Source organism: Grammomys surdaster, unplaced genomic scaffold (genome assembly GCF_004785775.1).
Source record: "Grammomys surdaster isolate TR1022 unplaced genomic scaffold, NIH_TR_1.0 172, whole genome shotgun sequence".
Classification (NCBI taxonomy): Eukaryota; Metazoa; Chordata; class Mammalia; order Rodentia; family Muridae; genus Grammomys; species Grammomys surdaster.
In genome coordinates, this window is record NW_021604620.1 from 9,080,479 (window position 1) to 9,094,105 (window position 13,627).

General features: G+C 39.2%; 1 protein-coding gene across 2 annotated transcripts in view; it reads right to left on the minus strand.

The window, feature by feature from the left end:
* Positions 1–13,627, minus strand: part of Clasp2 (cytoplasmic linker associated protein 2) — a 178,060-nt gene that overhangs the window by 64,306 nt on the left and 100,127 nt on the right. For both annotated transcript variants that reach the window (XM_028767296.1, XM_028767297.1), the window contains 8 exons: positions 12,994–13,139; positions 9,359–9,494; positions 8,329–8,399; positions 6,730–6,789; positions 5,031–5,108; positions 4,121–4,288; positions 3,494–3,549; positions 2,534–2,707 (listed from right to left, as the gene is read on the minus strand). In XM_028767296.1, coding sequence (XP_028623129.1) covers positions 2,534–2,707; positions 3,494–3,549; positions 4,121–4,288; positions 5,031–5,108; positions 6,730–6,789; positions 8,329–8,399; positions 9,359–9,494; positions 12,994–13,139 — 889 coding nt within the window. The remainder of the gene's footprint in view (positions 1–2,533; positions 2,708–3,493; positions 3,550–4,120; positions 4,289–5,030; positions 5,109–6,729; positions 6,790–8,328; positions 8,400–9,358; positions 9,495–12,993; positions 13,140–13,627) is intronic.

The following is a 13,627-nucleotide window of genomic DNA, read 5'->3' on the forward strand; positions in this document are numbered from 1 at the left end:
CACACACACACACACACACACACACACACACACACACACACACACACTCTGGCCATTTTGTATGACACCAACTTTCCTCTACAAAAGCTAACAAGCAAATTTCAAAACATACAGGCCACCTTTGTGCCATAGAATTCAGTGCTTAAAAAACAACCAAACCAAACAAAAGCAAATGAACCAGTGATAACTGCACTAGAACTGTATGGAATTGAATGTTACTTTTTCTTTCTATACTCACTTCATCTCAACTGTTTCCTAAACATGCTGAGTTTGAGGTCTCATAGCAACTTCAACTGAAGATGCATGAAAGTCAACAAGCCTTTAGCCCCTTATTTCTCAGCAGCATACCAATAAACTGAAACATCTCTAAGTACAGAATTTCCAGATCCTCAGCACTTAGCAGGAGACCTGTGAAAAACTAAATACAGGACGTGTTTGAAAGAAAAAGTGATATACTCATTCTGAATTCTGTAAGTTCAGACATGATAAACCATGGTTCAACAGAGAAGAAAGCAGAGCCTACCAATCGTGTGTGTAGGGTTGAAGGGGTCTGTGGGAACAGCGGAGGGTGTGTTGTGCTGCCACGCCCAGCTTTTAGGCCAGGGCTCAAACCTTAACTCATACCCTTATGCTGGTCTAGCAAGTGCTTTCACACACTGAGAGCTGTCTTCCCAATCCTACTTTTACCTCTTTTTATTTTATTGAAACAGTGTCTCCTTACATAGAGCTGGCTGGCTCTGAACTCAGAGGTTCATCTGCTTCCCCAGTACTGAGATTAAAGGCATGCAACAATACACCTGGCCTTTTGCTTTACTTTTGTCTCCTCCACCTTCTTTTTCTTCCTTTTATTTCTCTTCCACCAGCTTCTATGTTTCCTTTCGGTCACCAGTTGGTACTTCATTTCAGTAGGCTGACAGACCCTTCCTTGCCAACCCCTCAGCTTGGCTGAGACTGAGGCCTTTTAGTCTCTACACAATGAGAGGATCTACTCTTCACTCTACATAACGTAACTAAAAGGGAGCTGAGCCTAGAGTTTCCAGTACTTTCCATGGATCTTAAGGGTGCCACAGTCTCTCCACTGTCTGCAGTCAGTGGCATGGAGAGAATATGTATGTGCCATTAGAAGATGACACCATGATATTATTCAAAAGAGCACAAGCTCATATCCAGTAAACAATGCACAGTTAGAGTAGTGAGGACGTTAATTCTAAAGACACTCGGATAGAAAGGGCATAGGACAACAGGTGACCACATTCTGGAGTAGGAGGCTGATTTTTATTTTTTGGTTTAGTTACTTAATTACTCAGTTATTGGGTCAGTGTGTGTGTGTGTGTGTCACTATCTATATGTTCGATGGAACATATAGAGGTCAGAGGACAATTTACAAGAATAAATTCTCTCCTTTGATCACGATGTTACTTACTGAACTTTTACCTGGGCTGCCTTGCTGGCCCTGGATAAAAGTCCAAACAGTTAACAAAGCTTCAGGTATTAAGGTGCCATTCAGAAATCACGTCCCATTGTTAACTCACTCAGTGCTGTGCAACAAGGTCCTGTTCATCAGGCTCTCATCAACAGTCTGTCACATTCTCAAACTTTCCAGTAGATTCACAGATCTCAAACTTCCATGTGTTAGAGCACAGCTAAAATCTAACATTTGCTATGGTCTTTATCGGCACATTTGATACGGATTTTATTTCTATGATCTATTTATACCTTTTTATCAGATTTTTGTGGAGTGTGGCAAAAACTGTCTCCAAGTTTTCATATATTAGACTTAAATTATGACCACCATTTATTTAGATTTAGAAATTTTTCAGGGATGTGAGATTAGATGAATTCTTATCTGTTAGGTTTTCAATAAATTTTGTTCAAGATTCTGGCCATCTGGGATGTGTTGTACCACAGTGTGTAACAGGTTGTAACTTATAAAAACTGTGAAATACCTTCTCCACAGCATGCACTGACTGATCTATGCTTACTTCATCCTTCTGAAACACTGCCATTCTAGTACTCACCAAACCCCTGCCCAAATCTCTATGCCCTTTATTGTATGCTGGAACTGATCTGCTTAGAGTTCTACACTATAACCACATTCGGAAAACAGAGACTCCACATGGATAACCAGCCGTAAACTTTTAAAACATACAGAAAAAGCCCAACTCTGAACAGCATTTGGAATGTATAGCTAAGCGTTGATTAGACACACAAGCCCTTTACAGTTCTCCCTTCTCCTCAAAGGTAAAGGAATAGAAATAAGACCAAGGAAACTGAGCAGCTGTTTACAAAGCCCATGCCTTCCCTCAGTAACCCCAGGTAGGTGTGTCTTTAGTGCAGTTATGAAAATTCTATAGGCAACCATGGAATCAAGAACAGTGTGTCTGATCAAGATGAGAAGAAGACAATGGAGACAAGCAGAGACCAGGTGGATGAGGTACACAGGTCATTCCAAACCAGCAAGAATGAACCATAAGTATGACATTTTATTTTGTCGTCACTGAAAGCACAGGAAGTGTGACACAAACTGTCTTACCTAGTGATGCATAGGAACCTGGATTCAGGGCACCTGCACCTAAACGCCCACTTCGCACAGCCTGTCCAGCTGCATGATGCGCCTTGGCACCAGCTGCCGCATTCACATCAATGTCACTTCGAGAACGCTGCAGGCTTCCTGGAAGGGGGCTGGCTTTGCTGCCACCCACCAATACTACAGAAAACAAATTAGAAAACAAACAAATTAGTTATTTAAATGGCTGGCAAGAAAATGAAGACACATGAACTCGAAAACCATCATGAATTCGTCATCTGGGGAAACACACAATCCACAAGGCAACAGTAGCCAAACTGATAGCACCGTATGCGACAACATACAGTCCACAAGGCGGCACTGGCCAAGTAGACAGCACCATGATGTCCTCTTAAAGTCAGAATGCTCAGTTATTCTCCAGCAATTTTGAATAGTTCTTTGCTTCATTTTTCTCTCATGGAAAAAATGGTGACTTTGATTATAAAACTGACAGGTCTGTTTGATAACAGAAGAAATATGTTTAAGGCTGACTTGTGGAAATAAAACACTAAATAAAATATATGAGAGTATTTTTATTCTTTACTATTAGAAAATGCAAGACAAGTTAGTCTAGGTATTGGGATATTGAAAAAATTAGTGGAGCTTTGTTACTCTTAGAAGTCTGAGCCAAGTCATTAAACTGAAATTTAGCTTCAGTTTTTAAAATAGTTTGACTATATTATGAGCTATACCTCAGTAATAGTTGTGAAGTCATTTTAAAGTAATGAAACACAAGAGACACAGTAGATCACTAAACTCTAAGCTGCTTCCCAAAGCCTTGATGTCTATACATGGCCTGAGTCACAGTATGTGCCCACGATTTGTGTCACTGGGTCATGAAAATATTTTCTCACTGTGGATCACATCAAAGCACTTTAAATGCTACTGCTTAGCTCAGCTGTAACTCTTACTCAAAGAAGTAGTTACCTCTTCCAGCTACAGTTGAAGGATTTGCTGTTGACCATTTAGAAGAAAAAGGACGGCTGGAAGGTAAAAAGAAATGTTTTTAGTAATAAGACTTGGTTGGTCATTCTGATAAGAAGGAAATAGCAGCTGTCAAGAAAGTTGAGACATTTTCCTTTAAAAACAGTTGTTTTCAAGAATTAGCTATAAAGCAAAATAATTGGCAATGAAAAATGGAGACCAGGTTACATTATTCACTCTGCTCTTCAGCACACAGACAACTCAATGTCAGCACTATCGATCATTTGCACCCTGAAGTATTTCACTTAGAAGAAAGAAGACAGCATGGTTCTTAGTAGCATGTGGGCAGCTTGGCATACCAGGCCTTGTTTCATGCCATTCCTCCAATGTCATATCCTGGCAGTGCACTACTCACTGCATCAATTATTTTATGGTATCAAGAAATGCACATAAGTCAAGTGTTTCTACACACTTACACATAGAAACAAAATGAGACTCATTTTCCTTAACTATAGACCAAAGAAATTAACAACAACCAAGTCACCATTTTTTTCAAGGTCTTAGATACAAGCTATAAAAATGACGGAGTTGGAGGGCAGAACAGATTAGCTTCCAAGTGTATGACCTTACTTGAGACTTTCTTGTGAGCTAGATGAGGACCTGTCTGACTGTGGAAGAGAAGCTACACTTCCAGAACTCTTTAAGTACGTTTGAAGACTTTTCTGATATGATGGCTCAAGGGAGTTGTACAACGTTTCAGCTTCACCAGGAAAGTGGTTTCTAAGACCCATATATGTCCTGTAAAGAAAGAAAAGGACATCAGTGACAGCTGTTCACGACTACAGGAACACAAACACACATGTTTAATATAGCCTCTGTGTCGGGTAAAACTTGTGTAAACTGAACAAATTCCAGTGGAAAAACTGCAAGTTTTGAGAAAAACAGACCTCAGTTCACAGCCTTGTCGTGGCTACTTATAGCTCATGTGTCCCTGAGTGACCCATCTCAAACTACAGATGCAGCTATGGAGACAATACTACCTTGAAGAACTATCTTCAGGATTAAAAGTTAAACATAGTCTAGCTGTGGTGGCATATGTCTTCAATACCAGTGCTCAGATGCAGAGGGAGTCGGATCTCTCTGAGTTCAAGGCCAGCCTGGTCTACATATTAAATTCCAGGTAATTAAAGGCTAAAGACTCAGAACCTGTCTCAAAGTGGGATATGGGGTACCAAGAGCCTTACTTAGTATCAGATGCATGGTATCTACTCAATCAACTCGGGTTTCTTGTTGACAATGAAAGCTGGCTAGTCTCTAATAGAATGAGAGCAATGGTGACAGATCACAACCACAAGTAGGTTACTACATGTCTAGCACAAGGTTAGTGGATAAAATGCATTTCAATTTTGCTGGAAAGTTAGTCAAACAGAGTAATTGGGAAATTGCTGATAGAATCACCTCTCAATATAATTCCTTAAACGTACCACAGTATCCAAAATATCTTTAATTACATTGTCACAAAAATGTAGTATAAACTTACTTTCTTGCCTCCACTCTGGCCTCAGCATCAGCATCATGAATTCCCTTCTTAATAGTTTCAACCAAAACGGCTGCATGTCTACACAATAAAGGCATCTTTACATTAATACTTCATACAGAATTTCACCACATACAATAGTTATTTCTATATAATACACATCTACCCCAAAGGAGAGGGATAAGTGAAAGATTAATTAGTGAAATAATTAAGACTAACATCTCCAAACCCACTTCCCTCTAAAGGCAGTGTTGTCAGAGTCCAGGATGGTCTTGAACTCACAATTTTCCTTCATCAGCCTCCAGAGTGCTGAGGTTACAAGTGTGCAATACTACATCTAACATCCTTTTCTCTCCTTTCTGATCGAGATGGAGTCTTTCTATGCAGCCTGGCCAAGCTGACTTATGTTCTATCTCTCAGGCCTCTCCAACTAGCTGGGATTACAGGTCTGGCCTGGTCAAAGATTAGAGGATTTTCTAACAGTTCTCCCTACACATCTTACCCAAATATTGTTTATTTCTGATAGAGACTATAAATCTAAAAGTAAGTATTTTTATAGAATCCTAATAGCAGATAAATATGCAATATTTAAATGTAAAAATTATAAACTTGGTGGTGGAAAATACCTGTTTGGTGGGTTCCTCACTATCCCATAGCTGTAGAAAGTCACTTGCTACAAGTCTGATATAACGCACCGGTTCGTAGCCTTCCTAGTGCTGGGACCTCACCTTATGGTGACCCCCAAGCACAAAACTATTTTGTTGTTACTTCATAACTGTAATTTTGCTATTGTCATTAATGGTAATGAAAATATCTGATATGCAACTCCTATGAAAGGGTTGCTTGACCACCAAATAGGTCAGGGCTCAGAAGTTGAGAACCATTGATCTAACCAATAAATAAAATAGTAGCTACCAAAAAAAAAAAAAAGTTACTTTGTGTCTATGTTAAAACATTTTTCAATTAAAAAAAAAAATAGACCTCTAAGGTCTGTAGAGATGGCTTAGCAGTTAAGAGCACATATTGTTCTTGTAAGTGACTGGGATTTGGTCCCCAGTTTCCACATGAGGCAACTCATAGCTACCTATAACTCTAGCCTCAGGGAATCTGACACCTTTGGTTTTCTAGGATACCCACCCTCCCATACCTATACATATAATTTTTTTAAATTAAAAATAAATGTGAAGAATTCCGTTAAAAATAGAAGTCAGCAATACATTCAATAAAAATGTAGGTTATCACTGATACTTCAAAACTGAAAAGTGGCATGAAACAGTGCATACACAGCCCTGTAAAGAACCAATGAGCTGTCCATCCTTTCCTTCATCTCAGAATTACAACACATGCTATCCAGTGACACGTCTCAGCAGGTATGGAGAAACAGTCCAACAAATTTCTGTTCAAAAAAATTCTCTTACTTTAAATAAGAATGCAGCTAGTGAAACTTACCTCATACATGCTTTTGAAAATGTTACCCAATGCACTGTGGAGGATCTTACATAACCTAGTCTACTTAAGGGGCTGTCACCTAACACACAAACCTGAATGCACAGGAGGAGCACGGCATCCCAGCTCTAAGGAAGACAATCAAGGACAAACGTTTCTAGACAAATGAGACACAATATAAAACAACCTGCATGCCTGCTGCCACAGGAAGGAGAAGAAAACTCCTTATGTGTGTTTGTATGGGTGAGATACTTACCTTTCCAGTGAATGAGTCTGCCACTCTTGCAGAAGCAAATCTAAAAATTCAAATGAACGTCTGAAAAATAAATGTTAAATTGCAATTAAACATACTAAGAAATACACTCACGTTCTTTCATAATACTTCATTTGCATCTGAATTAAACATACAAGATTTACTTTCAGATTATATTAATTAGAAAAACAAAAAAACTTAAAGGGCTTAACTATTATTATGTTGGATAGCTTAAAGGAGTTTGAATCCTATAATTTAACTTCAAAATATTCGCTAAATATAAAGTTCTTATGATGGAGAGAGGCACACATGAAAGCAGAAGGCGAGAACAGGCTCTACGAAGCAGTCCTTGGACTTCATATGTGCTATGTAGTCCTGAGACTATCACACACGTAAGAAAATATGCAGTGCTGAATACATAATAGTCCAGAACTTATGCTCCTACTTAAATATGTGCACATAGAATTTTAAAGCAAAGTCACATGTATTTTCTCCTAAACCTCTAATTCTCAACTTCAGTCATTTTGTTCTTCATTTGTGGGCTTTGGAAAAATGAGCTGTTAGCCAGATTTTACCTATGGGCTCTTATTTTCTGACTCCTAAGATTTCAAAGAGGTGACTACATAACTGGTCTAAAATTTTGAAATTACATAAAGGACATAATGCCTTATTCAGCCATTGCCCAATGACAAAATGCTGTGCAAACTGGATTGCTCTCCAACACTCAATGCACAAATGCTGAGCCTAAAGACACAAGGACTTTCCTTACACTCACTGTGGCCTTGATCCTCGAGGTTAGGCAAGCGCTCTACCACTGATGTACACCATTAGCCTTAGGTCCTAGTCACTGATGGCAATGTGTTTGGAAGAAATCAAGCTACGGGTGGTGGTGCATAGCCTGAAATGACTGCACTTGAGAACCAACGGTGGACCAATTCTAAGGTCAAGACCAGCCTGGCTATACTCCAAGACCTTCTGTCAAAATATATGAATGTTTGTTTCCAAAGAGCATGAAGAGAAAGAAAGGGACCTCTTAATGCTTAATCTGCAATCCATGGTGTGAACTCATCAGTCTCATAATTTACAGATGCACTGAGATATGCACCAGTGAAAACTTGAAGAATTCTAGCTATTTCTAATTCTAGACTCTGAAAGGCAAACAGTGAAATACATAAGCCACAGCTTAAGTGATAAATCTGAGAAACATGAGAGCTCACAGCAGTTGCTTTATCCACTTTCCCTTAAATGGGATGTGGTTAAAAGGCTTGTATCATGGGCTAGAGAGACGGGTGGGCAGGTAAGAGTGCTCACAACCAGCCTGGTATACTGATTTTGAGGCCCAGGACACACAGTTGAAAAAGAGAACTGATTCTTGAAAGCTATCTTCTGATTTCCACGAGTATACTATGGCACATATACACACACTCAGAAATAAAGGTACACACTCAGAAATAAAGGTACACATTTGAAAAATTATATCATGGTTTTAATGGAAAGGGTAATATTAAGAAAGTTATAACTAATTGTTATGTTAAACTTAGAATTAAATGAATTACCTAGTGGTACAATTTATACTAAAAACTCTTTCCCCCTAAAACTTACCTCCTCACAGGAACTGACTTTGATGTGCAGTTGCTTGTTATTAAAGGTATAAGTCGGGGTACATGGGTATGCTGAAAAAGACATTTTAGAGAAGCATGAAACGCTGTGGATGCCATGGAGTGCTTTTGTTGTCTTAGACTTAAGGGCTTAGCCATGGGACAGCCAGGAAAAAACTGTAAATCAGATGCAAAGCAACCTGAATTCCTTAACTGTGGTGATGGGATAGTTTTTAGGAGACAGCTGTCAAGTTACCAATATGTAATGAAGACGAACTGTTCACAGGCACAGAAAGACTTGTAAAGTCTCTGTCTGTCTAGACTGTCTGTCTGTTTCAATCTCTCTCTCTCTTCCCCCCCTCCCTCCCTCCCTCCCTCCCCTCTCTCTCTCTCTGTGTGTGTGTGTGTGTGTGTTGCACAGAACTAATCACTGAGATGACAACCACAGTACACCTACACTCCTAACTACGGTGATACAGTGTACTGTGAAACAGTGATTTTAACAGGACTTTCGCTCTGGGTGGATCACACGGTCCTCAGATTCATGTAAGCAATACATGATGTTTTCCGAGTTCTAATTCTTATGTTCTTCTTTGTGGAACAAGCAGTAAAGTGCTTACTGTAAACATAGAACGTAAGTGATGAACACGTACCACTTTGGCTGTGGCTGTACTCACTTTTCTCATTCTTAATTTAGCCATTAAGCACTCCATTTCTGACATTTTAGGAAATGACAACATTGTTATCAAAATCTCTACGTATCTGGTATCCCACACTAACAATGTGCTCTTTTCATCACTACCTGCAGCACCTACGGTCACAGTCACAAGCACACACATGTGCCTACATATATGCATTACGTTCCATATTCAAACGAGGACACTTTGTAGTCTTCTGTATTATTTATATGCTCCATAATAACTGCATTGCTTTTATTATCAGAAAAATAATTGAAAAGTAATTTTCTTTCCTTTAGAGGTAAACAATAATAATATGACTTAAGAACATGTGTGCGGAGTCTGTAAGAAGCCTACCCGAATAATAAATCTGATCGCTGCACATCCAGAAGTGGCCATGACTTTGGCACTATTGGGGACAAGATTAAAAAGCGTAGGTACGATGGCTTCGGCGCCGTGATCAAACTTGTTTCCCAAAACCGTTGAAAGGTGGCTACAAAGGAACACAAAAGTACTTTAATATTAAATGCAGAGAAGATTTATTTGAGAGTTTTATATCCTAACAATAGCCTCAAAATTGATATGTAGCCAAGGATGGCTTTGAACTTCTGATCCTTCTGCCTCCACCTTCCAAGTACTGAGACTATAGGTGTACACCACATGCCTGGCTGATGAGGTACCAGAATGCAAAGCCAGGCAAGGTTTTATCCATGCTTCTGTCATTTTACTGATTTCCCTCACCTTCCAGGTACTATACAGTCCTTCTTTTTCCTATCTAATAACAGGCAAAGACAAAACCTGGCATCTTATCTATCCCTGTGTAGAGACATGTACAAATTACACGCTCTGTGATCCCAGAATAGAACTATGCACTCTAAGTGAACATTAGGTAAGATTATTACTCTGATTGCAGGTCTGTGTAAGATACTCACATTTTGATGCCCCAACAACCTAAAGTCCAACATGTTTAACTCTTTTTAAGTTCTAAACCTTACCCAGATCAATGTTTCACAAAACATTCTACATTTTGATTAATTGTCCCATTGCTTTTTTTTTGGAGGAGCAGGAGTCACAAATATTCGGGAATTGCTGGGGCTGGATTTAAGTATCCACAACTAAAAATACAACTCTGTATCTCCTAAACTTCACTACTCTTAAGGACATTTATTTGTATTTCTTTTCCACATTTGTAGTTAAGCAACTCACTCCTCCCTCCCTCCCTCCCTCAACCTCTCTGTGCGCATGTGCAAACGTAAGTGTAGCATATGGATGACAATTCAGTAGTCCCCCTCAGGAATACCATCCATTCTCCCTCATTAGCCTGAGATCACAACTAAGCTGCACACTGGCTGGCTGGCCAATGAGACTGGGACTCTTCCTATCTTTATCTCCCCAGTGCTGAGATTAGAAGGACACACTGCAAACCCCAATGCTTGCACAGCAAGTAGCTTACCCACTGAGCTGCCCTCTGAACTCGGACTAGCTTCAGTTAAAACAGTTAGAAAAGAAGTCATAATTACTGACAGCCTTGACAACGTTTGTGATATTCGTCAATTTTAACATATATAGACTCTTTACTTGATTAATGTCTTAATTTTTAGAGATAAGGTCTTAATGTAGTCCATGCAGGCCTTGAACTTACTCATAGCCAAGAGCGATCTTTAACTCTGGACCCTCCTATTTCCACCTGCCAAGTGCTGGAATTACAGACATGTCTCACTGTGCTCAGCAGCTTACTATCTTATTTGAAACACGTGGCTGGGAGACAGTTGTGCCAAGAATGTAGGTTCTTGATTCAGAGAGGCACTCCAGACTTAGACCTATGTCCTAGTGTTCAGTTACAAAGTCAGTTTCCCAACCTCTCGGTCCCTCAAGTCTAGTGTCTTCCTCTGAGGAGTGTGAGCTCTGTTCCAGTGAGCAGGTAATCACATGGGAATCGACTCTGAGAAGCTTGCTGAAAGAGGAGAGACCAAAGCAGGAGGATCCTGTACAGTGGTTTTTCTGAGGTCTCTGTAGAATGTACTAGGCACTAACAAGGATTCTGGGAAAGTCAGATTTAGAAGTTCTCCTGAGGGGCTGGTGAGATGGCTCAGTGGTTAAGAGCACTGACTGCTCTTCCAGAGGTCATGAGTTCAAATCCCAGCAACCACATGGTGGCTCACAACCATCTGCAATGAGATCTGATGCCCTCTTGTGGGGTGTCTGAAGACAGCTACAGTGTACTTATAATAAATAAATAAATAAATAAATAAAGTTTAAAAAAAAAAAAAAAAAAAAAAGAAGTTCTCCTGAATGAGCTCTGGGATGGGGTCTACCTCAGTGTCAGGAGCAATGGTTTTCTCTACTTCTCAGGAAGTTGTAGCTTTCATGGGAACAGCTAGACTCAGGACAAGACGGATTTCTACAGCTCTTTGGCTGTGTCTCTTTTCTCCACTTGGCTATCCTACCTTCTGAAACTTGCTCTCTATATTCCTAATTCAGTGAGGTTGCCTTGCTGTGTGGAGGTCTCTACCCTACATCTTGAAGGCAGTGGCAGGTCAGTACAGCTGTAACCATACTGCTCTGTTATGTTGTTGTTTTTTTTTCTAAGAATTATTTATTTATATGAGTACATGGTTGCTGTCTTCAGACACACCAGAAGAGGGCATCAGATCCCATTACAGATAGCTGTGAGCCACTGTGTGGTTCCTGGAAATTGAACTCAAGAGCTCTGGAAGAGTAGCCAGTGCTCTTAACCACTGAGCTGTCTCTCCAGCCTGTTAATTTGTATTGTTAAAGTATCCCAGCTTTGCATTCAGCATACATCACCTGCAAAAAGTTATTTACTTACTCTGCAGTTTTCCTAGTCTAAGTATGTTTTGGTTTTCTTCTTTTTAAAACTTAGTTTCTTATTTTGTGTACATATAAGTGCAATGGCATACAAGTCAAGTCAGAGGACAACAGACGTTGATGAATGAGTTCTCTCCTACCACTTGAGTCCAGGGAACCGAACTCAGGTCACCAGGTTTGACAAACAAGTGCTCTCAGCCACTGAGCCATCTTATTGGCTCTTAATTATATTTTAAGGTTACATTTATTAATTTGTTTTGCTTTATTGAAGATACAGCATCATTTTGCAGTGCTTGCTTCACATGGCAACCTTGATAACATCCTTTGATTACAAGTCATCCATGGAGTCCCCTGTACAGGATAATTATGTCACCTGGTGCTTCCTTCCTTTTCTTGAAATCCTCATAATTTTTATATCCCTTTTCTTTCCTTAGGACAGTAACACAATAGTAATTAGAAGATGTACTGCAGGTACCTCTGGGTTCCCTGTCTTCAAAAGATGCGCTGATATCCATCTATGAAACAACAGTACTCAGTGGTAAATAGGATTTCAGGGAAAGATAATATGTAAATAGTTTGACGAATTAATGGTGTTATGATTCTAATTTGCTAAGATATCAGAAATAGAGTACTTAATAGCCAAATTAGGAATGAGAAAAAAAAGTATAGCCAATTCCAGACCCGTTCATTTTTTTCCCTATACATTTCAGAGCTGGTATAAAGATTATGGAAGGTGTCTTTTATCTAGTGCTAGGGTCTCAATCTGGGCCTCATACATGGTAAGCAGGTACTTTATTACAGTGCCACAATCTCAAAAAAAGAAAAAAAATAACAAAAAGAAAGGAAGAAAGAAAATCAAAATAAATGAATTTGTATGTATAATAGAAATGATTCGGGAGTTCATATATCGGCTTCTTTGGGGTGATCCTGTTATTGATTTACTTAATGAACTCTGACTTAATGAGTTCTACATTCATTCATTAAAAAAAAAAATAGCAATAAAGATGTGGCGGTACACCTCTTTCATTCTAGCACTTGGGAAAGCTGAAGGAGGCAGATTTCTGCCTAGTTTACATGGTGAGTTCCCAAACAGCCAGGGCTATATAGTAAGACCCTGTGTAGAAAACAAACAGAAACCCTCAGCCCCAGAGAGACATACTTACGCAACAGTGATGCAAGCTTCTCTGACCACCTGGGATCTGAGGTCCTTAGCGGACAGCTTAAGTGCTCCATCCAACAAACGTAAATGCTGGAAAAAGCAGTCATACTGTGCAGCTCCAGCAACAAGTAGTGATCTGATTTTCTTAAGCTAAAAGAGAAATTTCATTATTGATAATAAAAGTTGATAGTCTACAAAGAAAGTATCCAAATTACATCATCTAAACATCAAAAGAATTTTCTTTAAAATGAACTGTATGGGTTTCATTAAATTTACAAAACTAAATTCAGAAATTTTAGTCACACTGAATGCACCATGTAAATAAACATACAAAACAATAAAGCTTTCTGGAAAAGCAGCATTACAAGTTTAGTTACATGTGGAACAGATACATGTACACATAAAAAATAAATTTACATTTTTTAATCATTCTTTTTCAAAGTACAGTAAAATGCAATTAACATTGAAATTTGCCATTTTAAAATATTTAATTGGTGGTATTTATGTACATTCACAACACTGGACAACCACTATCATTCCCTATTTATTAATAGTCTCATATCCTTGGCTTTCCTTCACCCTTCCCTAACCTGTGTGTGTGTGTGTGTGTGTGTGTGTGTGTGTGTGTGTGTGTGTGT